Source organism: Coffea arabica, chromosome 6e (assembly GCF_036785885.1).
Source record: "Coffea arabica cultivar ET-39 chromosome 6e, Coffea Arabica ET-39 HiFi, whole genome shotgun sequence".
In the NCBI taxonomy this organism is placed as follows: domain Eukaryota; kingdom Viridiplantae; phylum Streptophyta; class Magnoliopsida; order Gentianales; family Rubiaceae; genus Coffea; species Coffea arabica.
The window spans coordinates 23,228,436-23,248,232 of record NC_092321.1 but is presented as its reverse complement, the minus strand read 5'-3'; the positions used below and the strand labels follow the sequence as shown (position 1 = coordinate 23,248,232).

At 33.2% G+C, this 19,797-nt stretch overlaps 3 protein-coding genes across 3 annotated transcripts; 2 read left to right on the top strand and 1 right to left on the bottom strand.

The window, feature by feature from the left end:
- Positions 1–508: 508 nt before the first annotated feature.
- On the top strand, positions 509–1,922 carry LOC113696604 (uncharacterized). Its single transcript, XM_027215992.1, has 4 exons — positions 509–958; positions 1,102–1,330; positions 1,456–1,551; positions 1,747–1,922. Exons 1-4 carry the CDS (start codon positions 509–511, stop codon positions 1,920–1,922), a joined length of 951 nt encoding a protein of 316 aa, XP_027071793.1.
- A 14,864-nt stretch (positions 1,923–16,786) lies between these two features.
- Positions 16,787–18,550, top strand: LOC113694919 (cytochrome P450 CYP94D108). The gene has a single exon (XM_027213841.2). It carries the CDS (start codon positions 16,852–16,854, stop codon positions 18,355–18,357), a length of 1,506 nt encoding a protein of 501 aa, XP_027069642.1. The 5' UTR covers positions 16,787–16,851; the 3' UTR covers positions 18,358–18,550.
- Positions 18,551–18,836: 286 nt separating this feature from the next.
- Positions 18,837–19,373, bottom strand: LOC140009801 (uncharacterized). The gene has a single exon (XM_072056124.1). The coding sequence runs from the start codon at positions 19,371–19,373 to the stop codon at positions 18,837–18,839; it is 537 nt and encodes a 178-aa protein (XP_071912225.1).
- Between the last annotated feature and the right edge of the window lie 424 nt (positions 19,374–19,797).

The window sequence follows — 19,797 nt, the reverse complement described above, 5'->3', positions numbered from 1 at the left end:
AGAGGCGTCCAACTTTAGCCACAAACTTGTCTAGTGCTATAAAGGCCAAATGCAGAAGACACGGCCCATTCCACTTGTCTAGTACTTTCGGTTAGTTTTACTATTAAAAAATTATTAGCTAAGGTCTATTAGCTAAGCTATTAAAAATATTAGCTAAGGTATATTACTATTAAAATTACTTTTGATTTTTTTTACTATTAAAAAATATGACTACTAAATTACTTTGTCTAAGCTAAGGTATATTAGCTAAATCTATTTAAAAATTCAGCTAAACTAGAAAAATTTATTAGCTAAGCAACTTGTGTATTACTATATTCTACAGGCCCAGTTATATGTGACTTTGGAGTCATTCGTTTAGTATATTAGCTAAAGTTTCATTTTGAGCCATGGTGTACCAGGTTTCATAGGCGGCCAAAATAGAAGTATGGATAACAGTTGGAATACTTGAGGATCGTCTTCGAATAATGCTGATGATGATGACGACGACTGGGAACTCATCCAATGGGCAATGGTTATTCTATTCAACCCTGTGACTGAACGTCTAGCAAGATATATATTGCCTTTACCATGCAGAAACAGCATGCTAAGTGGCCGTGCGTATGTGCAAGAATTGATTGATGGCCATCCTGCAAGAGTACTTGAGAACTGTAGAATAACGGTGGATTCTTTCATGCGCTTATGTGACATTCTTGTGAGTGGGGGATATGTACCACAAAATCCCCAGAAAAGAGTGCTCATAGAGGAAGCAGTGTGCATGACATTAGTTATGTTAAGTCACAATCATCGAATGCGAAGCCTCGCTGAACAATTCCAACATTCCCCGGAGACCATCTACAGGAACATTCATGAGGTGTTACGGGGGCTTTGTGAGTTGGGAAAAATTCTCATAAAACCGAGAGGACAGAACGAGGTTCATCCAAAGATTTATATCGATAGGAGATTTGTCCAGTGGTTTACGGTAAAGTATTGTTAAACCAAATTTATTCAAGTAGTATAAAGTATGACTTACCCATTTGTACCAACACTCAAGCATCAATATTCAATGATCGTGTCCAACTTTATTATGCACTTACCAACTAACTAGCATATCAAATCTACTAGAATGTTGTAGGTGCATTAGATGGTACACATATTCCAGCACATCCACCACCTGGGCAGCAAGCGGCGTATACGCATAGGCATGGGCAAGCAACTCAAAATGTACTAGCCATTTGCGATTTTGATATGCGCTTTTCATATATTTATGCTGGTTGGGAAGGAAGCGCCCATGATGCACGCGTCTTGGACGGAACACTAACAGGACCTACACATTTTCCGATGCCCCCTCCAAGTGCACGACAATATTTTACAAATTTTTGTCCAATTATATGCTTCCATAGTAGTATGAAAATATTCAGGAGGTAACAAGTAGTGTACTTTTACTTATATTTGACCTTCATTTCACTTTGTTTGTAGGAAAATACTACCTTGTGGACTCGGCATATAGAAATATTCCTGGATTTCTTGCACCTTATCGTGGAACACCTCGACAACCTGCTCAGGGCGGATGTGGTTGTTCCTCCCTGAAGTAACTTTTCAATACTCGTCACTCATCACTTAGAAATGTAATTGAGAGATGCTTTGGGGTGCTTAAAATGAGATTCACCATCCTGCACGGTCCTATACCTAATTTTTATATGAGTACACAAATAAATGTGGTGATAGCTTGTTGTACTCTATACAATTTCATACGGGATGAATTGCCAGATGATAACATATTCAATGATCATGATCAGGAGATGGATATCGAAGGAGAAGGTGGGGTCCCACCAATGCCAGAAATTCAACCCTTAAGTGCCTCACAACAAGAGGTCAACGAATGGCATGAAATGAGAGATGAAATGGCAAATGGAATGTGGAATGCGTATCGGAGTGCAAGATGAAGGTGAGGGATTTGTAGCGAATGATTGCTGTGTATTAATACTAGTGTGATGCGTGTAGACACCAAATTTTTGTCAATTTTTAATATTTTCTCAAGATTTTTCTATTTAATGAATTATTTATTTTCTAGTATTTTAATGTGCATTTTTCTCATTTTTGCAGGTTTGCTTTTAAAAAAAAAAAAAGGGAAAAAAAAAGAAAAAAGAAAAACAAACAACAAAAAAGAAAATAAAAAAAAATCATCATAATCATTTTCTCTACCAAAACCCCTATTAACCCATTCCATACTCAATTGCCATGCACCTTTCTTTTCATTGGCAGAAGTCATCATTTCGGAAGATTCAGCACACAAGCTCCATTTTTTTTTTGGCTACAAGTCTCTCTCGGCTCTACCCCAGGGGATGGGACAGACAAGCAAAAACAAGACCAACACTCCAATTTTTTCTCCAGAAAAAAAATCCCTCTCGGCTCACTTGGGCAGAGGAGAGAAGCCACAAAAAAAAAAAAAAGGACTCCTGACTCTCTCGGCTCTCTCTCTCAAAAACAGAGAAGAAGAAAAATCTCCCTCAATCTTCTCTTGGCTCCATCTCTGGTTCTCTCAATCTCACATGCACCTGTCCTCGGAGCAAAGAAAGGTGAAGGAAGGAAATGAAGACAACAAGCAATTGGAGTGTGAGGTGCTGAAATTCCTTCAAAATTTTGACCGAAGAAGCTCTTGCGGGAGTGGAGGTATTTTTCCAGCTTTATTAACCATGTCAACCCCACATTTTATCGTTTAATTTTGTGGCTTTTGCTGTCTTTTATTGTTGTTGTTGTGTTGTTCAAAATTTGGGAAATGGCTTGAGCAAAGTTGAAGAAAGAGAAGTAATATTTCTGTATGTATGCTAAATATTTGATAAAATGCCAAAAAGAATTTTAAGGACTGTTTTGCCTTAATGTAGTCTTTTGTTGTTGTTTTCCGGTTAGCTAAGATCATAGTTGTATTGTAGAGGTTGTAGGGAGTGTTGTGGTATAAATTTTGTGATTTTTAGTGGTGACTTGGGTGTTTTAAAAAATGAAAACTGGACTGTATTTTGATATTTTGGCCACTTTTGGATCATCTTTTGTAAAAACTAATTCCGAAAACGGAACCTACGCGAAAAATCGAGTGAGGGGGTGTATTTTGAGAAATTTTGGTGACCGGAGAGGTCGCCGGCGGTGGCGCCACCGGCGGCCACCAACTGAAGTAAGCTTCGGATGGCCAGAGGAGGAGAAGAACCGAAGGAAGAAGAAAGAAAGAAAAGAAAAGAAGAAAAAAGAAAGAAAAGAAAAAAAGAAAAAAAAGGGGTTTGGGCCAATTTTTTTCTGTGGGCTTGTGATCGGGCTTTAGTTTATTTTTTCTTTTGGGTTTCTGTTGGGCTACGAGGTTGGAGCCCATGTATTTTTGGCTGGGCTTGAGGGATAAAAATACGGGCTGGCCTGTGTGTTTTAGCTTGGATTTTCAGTTGGGCTTAGGTAGTTTTGGCCCAAGTAAAATAAAAAGAGTGGCCCGATGCCCTTTATCTTGCCCAGATCTGGTTACGATTTGCACTTTGGCCCCTGATCTTTGGAGTAGTTTTATTGTGGCCCAGAACATTTTAAATTCCTTTCACCTAGGTCCTTAAATTAATTTCATTTTGGTCCCTGAATTTTATCTTTCATTTAATTTTGACCCCTAAACTTTGGAAAAATATAATTTTGTCCCCAAAGGTTTTTCAATCTTTGCAATTCAGTACATGGTGAATTTTGACTCTCTTTGTTATGATTGTTTCTTTTCTTTAATAGCTAATTATGTTACTTTAGAATATACTTAACTTGGAATTTTTAGATTTGCTTAAATTTCTTTACGTCTGACATATTAGTGTGAATTTAGTACTTGTATTATTATTTTCTTTTTCAATTAAATTGGTGCCATGATCCTTTTGTTCATTGTGAGTATAAATAGGACAATTTGACTCCATTTAGTTACCACTTCAAACGGGAGGTACTCCTATTTTTATTATTTCAATGTCAATTACGTGATCTTATGTGCTCTTATGTGTTCCTATGTGTTTATATTTTTATATGCTTTATTTATTTGATTTAAATATTCATTCAAATTTTCTTACATATGTTTTAGTTAATTTTTTTTACAATGATTCAAGAGGCATTTAAATACCTCAAAAATGTAATAGATAGGATAATTAGATTTGTTTTATTATATTTTTCCCTTCTAGATTGTAGTTAGGCGCTCCCCGATGTAATAGATAGGTTGCGTGTTTATGTGGCTTATGTGTTATGTGTTTTATCCGCTTTTCTTAGGATTTTGGCATCTAGATATTATGTTTACGTGTTATGTGCTACGTGCTCTTATGTGTTTATTTGTTTTAATTTATGTTTTATTTGTTTCACTATGAATTGTTAATGCATGACGTCACCACACTAGTCCAACGCTAGTTGTGATTTTTCCCTCCACTTACTTGCTAGTCCAACGCTAGTAAGGATTTTTTTAGAAATGGGTTAGTCCAACGCTAGACCCTTTAGGTCATCTTGCGCTAGATTCATCTTTGTATGCTTTTCACCACATTTTCATGCATATTTTCATTTTTAGGATCTTTTCTCATTTGTATGATATTCCCTATTATATTATCCCTTACCCTCTGTAGGTACAAATCATGTCATTTAGAATTGCATCTCATTTAAGTTAGTTCATTTGCTTGTTCATGTTAGGATAGTTATTATTTTTTTTTTTTTAACATGGGAAATGGGTGATTATAACTTTTTAGTTTAAATACTCTATTAATCCATGTATAAGAAAATTATGTCACGAGTTTTTGTCTCCCGTACCCTTTATGTTGCATTCCCTTTTCCTTTGATCATTTATATATGTATATAATTTAATTTCTTTTCTCTTCTTTTCTTTTAATTTCATCATTTGCATATTCGTGACACTTTCAAGGAGTTATTTTGGCTTTCGCAATTAATGCGGTTGGTTCAATCAAACCCTTGAATGAACATTTTGTCCCTTTCAATGTTTTTATAAATTTAGATTTGCATCCATGTAGGAAACATCCAAATATGATAAAATTAAGGGTTAGATTAGGAAAATTTTGACTAAACCTCGCAACTAGCTTAGATTAGGTTGAAAGGGTGCCTTAGGTTTGAGTCAATTGAACCTTTGCCTTCCCTTTCTTCAACCGTGACTCCCGAACCCATTTCTCTTGTTTTCAAAGACCTGGAGTTGTCAAAAAGGGTTTTGATTTATTTTATTTCTGTCAAAAATATTTTTCGGGTGACTTGGTACACCAAAACTCGATACCAAGTGGTGACTCCTATTTTTTCTAAAAAACCCTTTTTAGACTAAATTTTTGGACCCAAATTGTCGCATTTTTTAAAGTCCCATTTTAGGTCCCTTTTAACTTGTTTTAAAATAAAATCACATCTTTTCTAAACCACCTTTATCTTTCTTTTTCCATCGCGAAAAATGGGGCGCGACAATGCGAATAAGGTTAATCCAAGTACTTTAGCATCATTTTAAATTCCAAAAATTTGCTTGTTTATGTCATGTCTGTATGTTTCCTAATTCCTCTATGCTTGCTTGACAAGTGAGTCAAATCTCTATTTTGAAAGTACTGTATTCTATATTAAATCTGGTATACCGTAATTTTATGAAGAACTATTTAGCCCCTGCAAAATATTTGCACATAGTGTCAACCGAGCGGTTCAAAGAGGTTGCAATTTGAGGTGAATAATGTGATATAACCAAAAAAGTTGTGGTTAAAAAAAATTCAATACTTGCAAGAATACAATATACTATCCAAACGTGAATCCTATATTGTATTCTTATTGAATTGACTATCCATACGAGATTCAGTTATTCTTATCCAGTCAAACTATTTGATCGAATAACAACAAATTAACCTTTGCCATTTCTTTGTTTTTCCATTCTCCCAAGAAACTAACAGTCTAATAACATTTTAAGGCATGTTTCTCATTTACCTTGCTTCCTACATGATTTAGCATCTATAATTATACTGATCTTAAATCCTTTCAGTAACTTCTCATATCGGACCACAAACAAGTAGATGCAGGCGAAGAAAAAGCTTGATTACAAAATCAAAAGATTGCGAATGAGAAAACAATTGATTATTACTTTTTCTGGGTTTTGGCTTTTTTGTCTCAAATTGCAATTGGTCATCTCATATTCTACCCACGTCTTATCCACTAACTACAGTAAACCTAAGGCCTCACATCTAAATTAATTATCTATTGGTGGGAAAAGCACACTGCAAATTACAAAAAATAAATTCTTTTTATAATAATAAAGTAGAAGTCGTTAGAAATTTGATTTTCAAAAACAATTATTGAAAATTAAAATAATGAATGTTATTGAAAGTTATTAAACCCTAGTAACTATGTATAGTTTGTTTGTGGTGGTTATGCAATGTAAATTCTTACTTTTGAAAGGATAAAAATGGGATAATAAAACATAATAAAAAATTTTAACACCAAATGCTTGCCTCATGCTTTATATTAACTAGTGGGAAAAACATGCCCTATGATGTTGGTATGCAAATTAAGAAAATTAAATTGTTTTTATTAGAAGCAATGGAAGTTATTAGATTTTTTTGTAAAAATATAAAAATATGATTTTTTTCAAACAAACAAAAAAATTATTCAAACAAGCAAAAAAAAATTATTAGAAGTTACTCAACTTAAGTAATCTTTAGCAAATCTTTGCTTTTGTGAAGGTAAAATTTAAAAAGTAAAAGATGGCCTAAAATTTTGACACTTAAACCTCTTCCTCATTATATATATATATATATAGGCTAGTGCTGCAGGTACACTTGATGATTTGATGTGTGTACAATCAGGCTAATTACTTAGAATATTGTCAGAAAAAGAAAAATCGGACACTTACGGATCTGACAAGTATTAAACTATTGCTGCCAGGTTGTGTCAGCCCGGCAACAAAAGCAAATTTTTTTTTTAAAAAAACACAACTGGGATCTGGCAAAAGTTAAAAAAGCTGGCTGCCGGCAGTCAATTTTTTTTTTTTTTTTAAAAAATTTCACTCAACAGTAGAAGATGCTTATTTGGTTTGTGGGATTTTAGCTTTCTGGAGTAGTGGCTCTCTTGTCACAACAGAAGATGCTTGTTTTTTTCGGAGTCTTGCGATGTTACCAATGCTTGTTATGGGTATTCGTTTCTTGGGTGGAGAGGTATGCTGTGTAAAATCTATTTTGATCAGTTTGCAGTTTTTGCTGTGAAGATTAATAATGGACACTCCAAAATAATCTTCTGACACTCCAATCTCCTTTTATACATAATGTAAAATGATAGAATGGAGTATCAGCCTTTCGGATTCTCGCTTGTCTAACCTTTATTAGTCTTTAAAATTGAATAAAAGGAAAAAAATAATGCAAATGATCTGAGCAACTAAAAATGAAGTTAGATTCCCATACTAGAAATTATTTCGTTTTCAGCACAAGAAATTGAAAAAAAGAAAAGAAAATGCAGCTAAACTATATTGCAAACCATTGTAATAAAAAAAGAAAACATCGTAGTATGTAATAAAATGAGGAGGTATATTGTACAGTTCTCTTGGAGGTCACCCTATGTACGTTGACTCAGGGTCTTCGTTTTTAAGAGTTGTTTATTCTATCGAAAATCGTTCTAAAAGTATTCATATTTTGTTAAATGAATTTTTTTCATTTTTTACTTTTAAAATGATCACTTTATATCCTTTACCAAATTAAATCAATAAAATTTTGTTTCAACTTGGGTTTTTAACCATTTTTTATTCTAAATCTATTATGTAAGTCACACAAAATCATTTTTAAAATCATTTTTGGGACAATTACATTTATAGCTAAATACATAACTCAACTCATATTTATTTTTGCCCTTAAAAAAGTAGAATTAGATTATATTCTTTTTTCTCTAAAAAAAGTAGAATCTAATTTAATTCATATTCTTTTTGTCACTGAAAAATGGGGTATGAACTTTTTATACATTACAAATGATCATATCTAAGTCACATCAGGTTAAAGAGTGATAAAAAAATTAGATCAAAATCAATTTTATTAACCTGAATTTATAAGAGATATAAAGTACTTGAATTTATAAGAGATATAAAGTTAATATTTAAAAAACAAAAGAATTTATTTAACAAAATGCAATACACAATTTGGATGATTTTCCTTCTATTCTTCCTGTTCGCGGTTGGTAAGTGCTTATTTGGTTAGCGGTTGGATGATTTCAGTCGTCTCACACGTCCAGGCCAGCCTTTTTTTTTTTTTGGGTCATGTAACTGGCTGCTGAGTCAGTCAATTTTTTTAAAAAAATTTCAATGTGCTGCCAGGCTGACAGGCCCGGCAACCTTTAAAAAAAAACAGTTCTGCTTGCAGGGCAGCCATTTAAAAAAAAAAAAAAATCCGCTTTTGCAACCCGGCAACAATAGTTTTGCAGACATCCATTGTCAGATCACTAGATGTCCGATTTTTCTTTTTTTCGCCTATATTTTGAGTAATTAGCCGTACAATCACCAATTCTTTATTTTGTTACCAGGAAAAATTAATGAAAATTAGTTTTGCATGAAATAGTTTTATTGAATTTTTTTTTTTGAATCTTTTGTACGAAGACTTGACAAAGTTGTCTAATTCAATACTTATGAAGGAATGTCCGTGATAGCATTATGGATTTTTTTTTTTGGTCTTCCCACTCCCAACTGCCATGAACAGGATTCAAACGTTAAATTGACTTCATGTGTTTTTTTCTTTTCGTTTCTTCGTTTTCAATTGATTGTTTTTACTCTTAGTTGGTTATGCATAGATAATTAAAAGCCTTGAAAGTAGGTAATCATTTGGAATAGGTGATTGAGTGGTTCTAAAGTGCTGTAGTGCTGAAATACGAATAAATTGGAAAAGAATAAAGTGACACTATTTTTTAACACGAAATCCTAGTCGTGGCTTTTTATGTAGTAGAGATTAGCAGGAAAAGTACGCCTTATGGATTTGCAAATTTAAAAAGAAATATTTTTCATAATAAAAAAGTGGAAGTCGTTAGAAATTTGATTTTTTTTAAAAAAAAGGTTATTGAAAGTTGAAATCTTAGAAGTCATTGGAAGTTATTAAATCGACTAACTATGTACAGTTTGTTTGTAGTGGTTATGCCGTGTAAATCTTACTTATGGGAAGGTAAAAGTGAGATTAAAGAAAGTGACAAAAAATTTTAATACCAACCAGTTGCCTCATGCTTTATATATAGAAAATTATCTTTTAAGGCATTTATACTAATTTGCTTTATCCAAATACAATATGCCTATTTTCCATAATGAACGGGTATATAGCTGAAGCCATAAATGCCTCTTAAATAGATTATATATGTACTGTGGGATATTTTGAGTAGGGTCTTGAGTTTATTATTATTCCTTTTTCCATTTTTTTTTGTTTTCCTCCATCCTTTGAAAAAATTAACTTTGCACCTCTTGAATTTGACCTATTCTCACTTTGTATCCACAATTTTAATTATGGACTCATTGCAACCTAAACATTCAAATTCATCCCATTTTGGTCCAATTACTAACAGCTTTAAGAAAATTAAAGGACTTTTTAAATGTATTTTTACAAAATTCTTAAATATGGAATATGTATATCTTAATTTTTGTCAAATATTTGCAAATTACTTTTAAAATATTTTATCATGCCTATATTTTTCTACACAAATTGTTATGATGATAACAATATGTATAGCATATATACTAAGACATGAATAAATGTTTTAATTAATCATAAATTTATATATTATTAAAACTCCAAGATCCTAGTAGTGTGGTTTCGATCAACATCAATATTATGTCATGGGTAATTGATTAAGATGGTTGAAGAACTACGAATATGGTATGTATTATATACTAAGACATGAATAAATCTTTTAATTAATCATAAATTTATATATTATTAGAACTCCAAGATCCTAGTAGTGTGGTTTCGATCAACATCAATATTATGTCATGGGTAATTGATTAAGATGGTTGAAGAACTACGAATATGGTATGTATTATACAATAATAATAATAATAATAATAATAATAATAATAATAATTATTATTATTATTATTATTATTATTATTATTTTAGTGTAAGTAGGAGGTCTGAACCCAAAACCTCTCATTTACACTTCTTTCTCTCAAATCACCCAACCCATCTCTTTCCCATGAACAATACGTTAAATAGGTTTATTCCTTGTTGAATAGATCCTTTATGAACAAGTTTATTGCCTTTTATACATAACAACTAGGGGTGGCAATCGGGTCGGGTCCGGGTTGGCGGGTCGGGTCGGGTTGAGGCTTAAGTATAACAAAGAACCTGCTGACCCGAACCCGACCCGCCAACCCGAAACGGGTCAGGGTACCTGACACGAACCCGAAAATTTCGGGTTGACGGGTCGACCCGAAATGACCCGAAACTTAATTTTAATTTATTAATTTATCACTGTAATTTCTAATAAAATCAATTTTTCACAGAATTAATTACATCATCAAGTAATAAAAATTTAAATAAATAATTTCAAACCAAATCTAAAATAAATTAAACACCATAAAAGTGTTTTATCCCAAACCAAATATAAAATAAATTAAAACAGCATAAAAGTAAAAAATAACATAATATATTATTTGTCCAAATATAATAATTTTAACTTCACACGAGTTAAATAAATTCATTTAGGATTAAGTAATTAATGCCTTTGGAAAAAAATGATTTAGTTTAGTTAGATAAAATAATTTTTATGTTTATTAAATTAGTTTTAATTCGGAAACGGGTCACATCGGGTCATATCAGGTCACCACGGGTTGACCCGAAATTAACCTGTTTTCTTTTCGGGTTCATCGGGTTCGACCCGATTCTGACCCAAACTTTCGAAACCTTAACCCAAACCCATTAATTTCGTGTTAGGTTCGTGTCGTGTTTTCGGGTCGTGTCAGGAATTGCCACCCCTAATAACAACACCTCCATTAAAACCATGTCCTATTCCTCATTTAGATATTACTACTTTATTCGATCTATTGTGATTGGGTTTTTCTAACGGGTGCCTAGTGGGAACTCATTAGTACATCTTCTTTTATATATATATATATATATATATATATATATATATATATATATATAAACTATAGGTATTTGCATCCATTACTAATTCTATTCAAGTCGAATTGGGCCTCTTGCACGAGGGGAAAGCTTTTCCAACATTATTTTTTTCAATCGCATAGGTTTCGAATCCAAGATCTCATGATTAAGGGTCTTCCACTTCTACTAAAATCTGTTGGCAACACTCGTTAGTACACCTAGATCACACTTAACTTACCATATTAATTCACATATTTATAATTGTTATCGTATCTTGTGTTTATATGCTTTCCGTAATTAACATTACTTTTTCAGAATATGAATACCTGAAAGCCAACAAGTGTTCAATGAACAAACCCATTGTGATTCATCTATTGTGTTATTATAAAAATGTGTAAAACTATAAAAAAATATTTTATAAATTTGACGGGGCGCAATGTGCATCAAATGTCAGGTAAAAATTATGTATGCCTATTGCACATTTCAAAAAGTTTGTAAGAATGCTTCAAAACCAAATTATGGGTTGTGGCGTATCCAATTAAGTTCGGCAGTGCAAATTGAAAATGGGTAATAAAAGGGTGTAAAGTGAAAAATAGACTTTTTTGCTTATGGTGTATGCTTAGTAAATGTGTAGAATCGGACAAATTTCTCAATATGGTTAATGAAAGGGTCAAAATGGAATGAATCTGAAAAATTAGGATAAAATATGTCCCTACTTCAAAATTCAGGGTGTAAAAAGGGAAACTACTACAAGTTGAATGTTGTAAACTGAAATAAGTCTTATAATAAAACCAACTAACCAACCAGCTCTTAGTGCTTGAAGCTTGAAACAAATGGTCATTCCTCCCAAAATGAAAAAAAAGGTCAAATAAACAAAAGGAAAAAGGTAGAAAAAAGTACTTGTCCTTTTTTTTCCGAAACATAGGTGATTTTTATAGAATATCAAAACTATACAATTGCGAGCAAAGGGTCAATGGATCTATACAATTAGTGTACTTGGACACCAAGAAATCAAAAGATCCTCATCTTGAATTATGCCTATGGCATATGAGCTAATTCTATTACATATGTGATTATATTCCTTGCTAGCTAAATAAAAGGAGCGTATATGAAACAACAAATTTAATTGGTGAATATCTTCCAATACAGTTGCTAATCTCGTATCATGAGTTTTGCGAGCAAGGATGTAGTTGAGTATTTGCTTGTTTTGGATTTGGACCTCAACCTTTCTCCAACTTAGTACTACAGCTTTGCTCAGCAGTAGCTTGATAGCTACTTCTTCGTCAATGAGGTGATCTCCTGTACTTCTCTCCTTTAACGCCCACCCCTTCATGGTCTGCTGGTCGTCCACAGCAATTGAGGCACCAATTCCCATTTATGGGTTATCTTTTAGCTTGTGTATAGCAAACCTCAACCTCATGATATCTGCAACTGCCTCCTGTTGTTGTTGGAATGGGATCCTTTGTATTGCTGTTTCTTTTGTGCTCATCCTAGCTGCCTTTGTAGTGGCTTTCTTGTATTCTAGCCATTCTTCTTTAGCCTTCTGAATCATTCCCAATGGGGGCTGTTGTTTGTCATTGAATTCTCTATCATTCCTACTTTTCCAAATCTGTCAAAGGATATTGACTGTTAGAGCTAAATGTTCATTTCCCTTTGGCCTTTTCTTTGCTTCAGCAATCATTGTCCACCATCTCTGAAAGCATCCTTGTTGTATGTAGTTAGTACTTGTCCTAGCTATATTAAGCATCTCTGAAAAAAGTACTTGTCCTAGCTATACAGTAACAACTAATAGATGCTTTCACCAAAAATAAACAAATTAAAGTTCACCAGCCTCTTGTATGACATTATATAGAAGAGATCAAATTCTTAGATTGGAATCGGACTTTTTTTTTTTCTGTAACTGTGTAAGAAATTAACAGGTACATAGACCAAAGGGATGCTTTAATAGCGGAATTAACAGGCATACAAACTTGATTAGACCAAATGGATGCTCTAACAGCACTCCTTTGGATTTTTTTCACTACAAGCAAGGTTTGAACACTCAACCTACAATCCAAAGAGGGATTCAATCCTTTTTTGGTGGCCACTGAACCAAAGCTCAGTGATTAATTAAAATCAAACTTATGACTTGGTGAAGTTGTCTTGATAACAAACGGCGTCTTCGCTTTTTTGGGGCTGGAGTGCTTGGTGTGTTAGCTGCCATATCGAGTAACATATGGGAGTTTGCTACAGTTATACGGTGGTTATATATTTTTTTTATAGGATAACTTCAGAAACCTCCCTTGAGATTTTAATAATTTCATATAGTTTTTTTGAGGTTTTAAAAAGACTATTCAATGATTATAATTATTTCAAGGGAGTTTACACATACCTCCCTTGAGTTTATCATTTTGGTACCAACAACTATTCAATGATTAAAATTTTGAGTGAATAACATAAAATGCTCTTATGAAATTGTGAGGTTCATTTTACCTTATTATAATTTTTTTAAAAATATGGAACATGTACAAAATCTCAAACTCACTTTAACTCTCATCTCTACTATTTTAAACATTTCAAATTAGTACCATTATCACCATGATCACTACTGCCATTAGTCCTTAAATTCTAAAACCTCAATCTAAGTTTAAAAAAAAAATCAGCACTGTTAAATTCAAAAAATTTCACCAATTGCATTAATACAACATCATATCTCTCAAATGTTAAAGTACCAACATCAGTTTCGTCTTTTTTAAACCTTCAGCTTACATCTTCTATTATTCATCTCCACATCTATCAAGCAAAACTAAAATTAATTTGCAATTGATAAAATTGTGTTTAGGGCAAAATTAGTTGTTCCACGAGTGAATCTTGTTTTTGTTTCCATTAAATGTCTAATTGTGTGATACATTCATATGCATAAGATTAGAAGGAGATTGTTTAATTGCATGACAAATATTAATATGTTAAAGTTATTATGATCATTTTACAGGGACAAGGTAAGTGAAATATTAAAAATCTCAAGCGTATTAGATGAAATTGTCAAGAACGTCAAGAGAGGTTTCTAAAATTATCCCTTTTTTTTTATAAAGTAGCATACACTTATGTGACCCTTTTTTTTTTTTTTTTTTTTTTTTTTAGGTGTGTCCCGCAGGGAGTGGACCCCGCAGACTATTCACCACCCTCAGCAACTTGCTGGCAGCAAGGTTCGAACCAGGAACCTGAAGCTCCATCTTCAGCAATCTCAACCACCAGACCAACCCCCTGAGGGCATACACTTATGTGACCCTTGTACACATTAACTTTATTTATGTCTACCTTGTATATAAAAATAAGGAGAGGTTACTGTAGCAACCTCTTTTTTTGCCAAGTGTATAGTCTCTTATTTTGACAAGTGTCAGTTTCTATTTGTAGTTGAATTTTTGCTTCACTATTTTTTTTGTTTAGTCAAAAGTCATAACTATCTCTCCTCCCAATTCTTCCTCTTTTTGCCTCTAGTTTTAACCTTCATCTCCCTCTTTTTTCTTTATCTTTTTTTTCCCCTTCAAATTTTTTCTTTATAATTAATTATACTAAGATTATTTTCTTACTATTTTTTTAGATGATTATTGTTGACCATGGAGAGATGTCCCAATAATCAACTGATTTTTATTGTCACTTCCTATTCCATCAATTTTAACTCTTTAATCTAGTATTTTGCTTTTTCTTTTCTTTTCTTTTTTTCCTTCAGCCTAATTTTTCTCTACCTTTCCTCGTTCCGCTCAATCAATGCATTTTTTTCTTTTCTTTTTCCTCTATAATTAATTGAATGTACGTTTTTCTTGCACGGAAATGGATATTTCTTTTATTCCATTGTTCAAAATTTCCTCATTTCATGCTGCTAAATATAGACTTAAATTTTTTTTATTAACTGTATTTTTAACTTTTTTTTATTAACTGTATTTTATTTAGCCTTTATCATTTTTTTTGCCTCTTTATTTTGTTATCTTGGTGTATTTATTTATTTTGGCTTGATCTCGTTGATATTCATTAAACCTTCCATTATTTTGGTTCTGCAAATTGATTTTCCTTTTGTGTTGTTTGTTTTAAATCTAAATGCAAATTTTATTTTTTGCAATTCTGATGTTTTAGTTCCTTTTTAATGCATAATTGAATCTTACACATCCTTTACCAATTCTTTGGTACTGAATTTTTGTACCCTTTTTATGCATTGAAAAGCCTTCATTCAACTTTCTTGCAAGTTTTATTGTGAATTTGTAGGATAGAAGTTTTTACATGATGATGTCTTGTTTGAAAAAAAAATAGTGGTGAAATTTTATGCATTTGTAAGTATAATAGCATGATACTTGAGTTTTATGGAGCATATATCATTTGTGTTAATATTGAACCGGTTTTGCATTTCTCATGTGCTTGGTTTTTAAATTTTTTGCTGTTGTTTGTCCATACAATATAGTATATATCTTTATTGCATCACAATAAGCAAGTTGGAGCAAAGTTTTGGAACATTCCACTAAAGATAAACTTTTTTAACCTCATTTTTTGACAATTATAATTTCTTTTTATTTGAAGCAAATTATAATATAATGAATTGGGAAAATCGTCCAAAACGTCCATCACATTTTGTAAAATGACTTTTTCGTCCCTCACTTTTAAAAGTGTAATTTTATGTCCCTTACATATTCACATCGATCAAATTTAGTCCCTAACTAGGTTTCCGATCATTTTTTGGCCGGAATCCATCACGTGCAAGGCACGTGATCATTTTTGAAGAGTAAATTTGTCAAATTATATTTTACATAATCTAATCTATAGTCCTTCACATTTTATAAAACAAATTTTTTCGTCTCTCACATTTTATAAAATGATTTTTTCATCCCTCACATTTCACAAAATGAATTTCTCCATCCCTCACATTTTAAAAAATGAATATTTTCATCCCTCACTAATTATGTGTGTGAGGGAAACCTTAAAAAAAAAAAATATGTGTGTGTGAATACATTTTGTTTAAACACATGTATATGTCTATTTGATTTTGCTTAATAATACGAATACTATATATTATACGTGATCATTTGATTTCATCTGGTATTAGCTAGTAAAAAATCTTGCATTCATTGTCAAGTTGGCCAATAAAGCTATTTTCGGTCAAAATACAATAAGAATATGCAAATTAAGGTTCTAGTGGTAAATATTAGTCATAATCATACAAAAAGAGAAGATAGCCCACAAGTTGGGCCCAATTACATACATGTATTTATGCTATTATTATTAAGCAAAATCAAATAGACATATATATGTGTTTAAAAAAAATGTATTTACACACATAATTAGTGAGAAATGAAAAATTCATTTTTTGAAATGTGAGGGATGGAGAAATTTATTTTGTGAAATGTGAGGGATGAAAAATTTTATTTTATAAAATGTGAGGGACGAAAAATTTTATTTTATAAAATGTGAAGGACTATAGATCAGATTATGTAAAATATAATTTGACAAATTTACCCTTCAAAAATGATCATGTGCCTTGCACATGATGGATTTCTGCCAAAAAATGATCGGAAACCTAATTATGGACTAAATTTGATCGATGTAAATATGTAAGGGACATAAAATTATATTTTTAAAAGTGAGGGACGAAAAAAATTATTTTACAAAATATGAGGGACGTTTTGGATGATTTTTCCTAATAAATTTTAGCCATAATTTTATGGATGGACCTAGTGCTTGGTTCCTTCTGGTTTAACATAAATGCAATATGTAAGCAAACAAAATCTTAAAAGAAATACTACTGCCTACTCTGCTGCTCCTACGGCCCTTTATCCTCTTCATGGAGCTATTCTCTTTACCCTCTGTCCTTTTCATCTTCCTCATCTCGCTTTACCTTTACTTCTTTTTTCTCAAACCAATATCCAAACAAACCACCAAAACAGGCTTCAAAATCTACCCTGTAGTAGGAACTCTACCGGGATTCCTCCTCAACCGCCACCAATTTCTGGATTGGAGCACTGAAATCCTCTCCAAATGCCCCTCCCACACAGCCGTCTTCCGCCGCCCCGGCGTCCGTGGAATCACAACAGCCAACCCACGAGTTGTCGAACACATGCTCAAAGCCAAGTTTGAGAACTACCCGAAAGGACCTCGATTCATTGGCCTTCTTGAAGACTTTCTTGGAAAAGGAATATTCAATTCAGATGGTGAATTATGGAAAGTTCAGAGGAAAACTGCTAGCTACGAGTTCAACACAAAATCCCTCCGAAATTTCGTTATTGAAAACGTTAGAGTCGAGGTGCAAACTCGCTTAATTCCATTATTCGAAGATGCAGCCAAAGTTGATAGAGTTTTGGATTTGCAAGATGTTTTGGAACGTTTTGCATTTGATAATATTTGCGAACTTGCATTCAATGTTGATCCAGGATGTCTAGGAGGGGATGCAACCAGTGGCCGTGAGTTCATGGAGGCTTTCGAGGATGCTGCAACTCTTAGCTCAGGTAGATTCATGTATGCTATTCCAGCTTTTTATCTATTCAAGAAATTCTTCAACATAGGTTCAGAGAAAAGGTTGAAGAAATCAATTGATACGGTCCATGAGTTTGCTGATAAGATCATAAAGTCCAGACTCGAAGAGCGAGTTGAGAGAAAAGATGAAGATCTGTTGTCAAGATTTATTGGGAATTCTGAAAATTCAGCTGAATTTCTCAGGGACATTATTATTAGTTTTATTTTGGCTGGAAGGGATACAACTTCATCAGCTCTTAGTTGGTTCTTTTGGTTGCTATCTACAAGGCCAATAATTGAGAGAAAAATACTTCAAGAATTGGATTTGATTCGAAATCGGAGTCATAAAAAAATTGGTGATGCCTATGATTTTGATGAATTAAGGGAAATGCATTATCTTCATGCAGCATTATCAGAGACTATGAGGCTATACCCTCCCGTGCCAATTGATACAAGGGCTTGTTTAGGAGATGATGTTTTGCCAGAAGGGACTTTTATTGCAAAAAGTTGGTTTATTAGCTACCATACTTATGCAATGGGGAGAATGGAAAGCATTTGGGGAAAAGATTGTTATGATTTCAAACCAGAAAGATGGTTGGAAAATGGAATTTATAAACAAGAAAATCCATTTAAGTTTCCAATTTTTCATGCTGGACCAAGAATGTGTATAGGAAAAGATATGGCTTATATTCAGATGAAGTCTATTGCAGCTTGTGTTTTGGAAAGATTTGGGATTGATGCAGTACTGAAAGATGGAAAATGTCCTGAGCCTTTGTTATCTTTGACCCTTAGGATGAAAGGTGGATTATCAGTGAAGGTGAAAGAGAGATGTTCGTGAACAAGATTCTCTGTTTCCTTGAAATTTCATTATTGATGAACTGTTATCCCATGTAACCGGTGGTTGATAATTTACTAGTGACTTGTACTACTTTACAGCTTTATGTTTGGTGATGTCTTGTTTCTACTTGAACTTTTGTACATATGTATGTATACGCTTGGCTATATGATAAAACTGCATCTTCTTGGACGGATTCATTCGTGTGAATATCTCTTTCCGTCTTCTTATATTTTATAATGAAATGACCAGAGTAATCAATTATGATCAAGGTTTTGAATGTCACTTTTAGTAGGATGGCATTAGGTTTCTCATTTTCTTTATAAAAAAGATGCTTTGGACACCATACAAAAATGATTTTTTTTTTTTCCAAAAACGGCAACACTTCATTAACTTCAACCAAGTACAAATCTTAGAGCAACTGCTCCTCAGCGTCTGCTCGAGCTGTCTCAAGCATTCAAACTGGGAAACTAAATTCCCACTCAGTTACATCTTTCAAGTAAAGAGCAAATTTTGCTAACTTGTGACTCGCAGAGTTGTTTTCTCCTAATGAAAGAGAAACAACATTCATCAAAACTATATTTTAACAACTTAATATCCTGCAAAACTGTAGAGATAACTGCATCCTCCGCATCATTCTCAAGCTTGTCCACAACTGTTTTGCAGTTAGTCTCTATAATTACCTTCTCCCATCCTTCCACTGTAGCTTTCACCATTGCAGTCCTGATTGCTAGAGCTTCCTCCAGTTTTGGTTCAGTACAAGTGAATGATGGGCATGCCCACGATGCAACCAGCTTACCTCTCCAATCTCTAGCTACAATTCCCCAGCCTGCTCTCCTTGCTCTTTGATTCAAAGCTGCATCTGTATTGAGTTTAATCCATCCTTTTCTGGGAGCAGACCACTTTCCATACTTCCATTTCTCCTGTTGTACTTCAGCCTCACTCTCCTTTTCCTTCTCCTTTATCTTTTGAAACTCCACCCATTCTGTCATAGCTTGTTTACCACTACCATTGGGCATCTTCGCGTCCCATTAAAATTTACCTTATTTCTCGAATTCCATATTTGCCGTAACAAGTTAACTGTGAAAATGATATGCTCTTCCCCTTCCTCCCTTACAGTTGCTTCCACAAGTTCAGACCACCAAAGCCAGAATTTTCCTCTGAACTTGTCCAGCCCATCCCATTGTATTGGGGCTACTTTTTTCTATATTGCTACACATAAAAAAACATATGTTCGATCGATTCTGAATATAATCCACGGCACTTGCACATTGGACTGCCTTGCATGCTTCTTGCCTTAATCCCTTCATTAACTGGTAAAATTCCTTCAGACATTTCCATAGCAAATGTTTTAATATATGCTTCATCTTTAAGTTCCATATCACTTTCCAACATTTGGAATTTTCCTCATTCCTGCTTCCTGATTCTCCTTTAGCTCCCCTT

Excerpts from the sequence above, each read along its gene's own strand:
- LOC113696604 (XM_027215992.1), top strand. The coding sequence starts at position 509 with ATGGTTATTCTATTCAACCCTGTGACTGAACGTCTAGCAAGATATATA. Across the intron at positions 959-1,101 it reads GATTTGTCCAGTGGTTTACG|AATGTTGTAGGTGCATTAGA; the intron begins GTAAAGTATTGT and ends CAAATCTACTAG. Across the intron at positions 1,331-1,455 it reads TTTTCCGATGCCCCCTCCAA|GAAAATACTACCTTGTGGAC; the intron begins GTGCACGACAAT and ends CTTTGTTTGTAG.
- LOC113694919 (XM_027213841.2), top strand. The coding sequence starts at position 16,852 with ATGGAGCTATTCTCTTTACCCTCTGTCCTTTTCATCTTCCTCATCTCG.
- LOC140009801 (XM_072056124.1), bottom strand. The coding sequence starts at position 19,373 with ATGCCCAATGGTAGTGGTAAACAAGCTATGACAGAATGGGTGGAGTTT.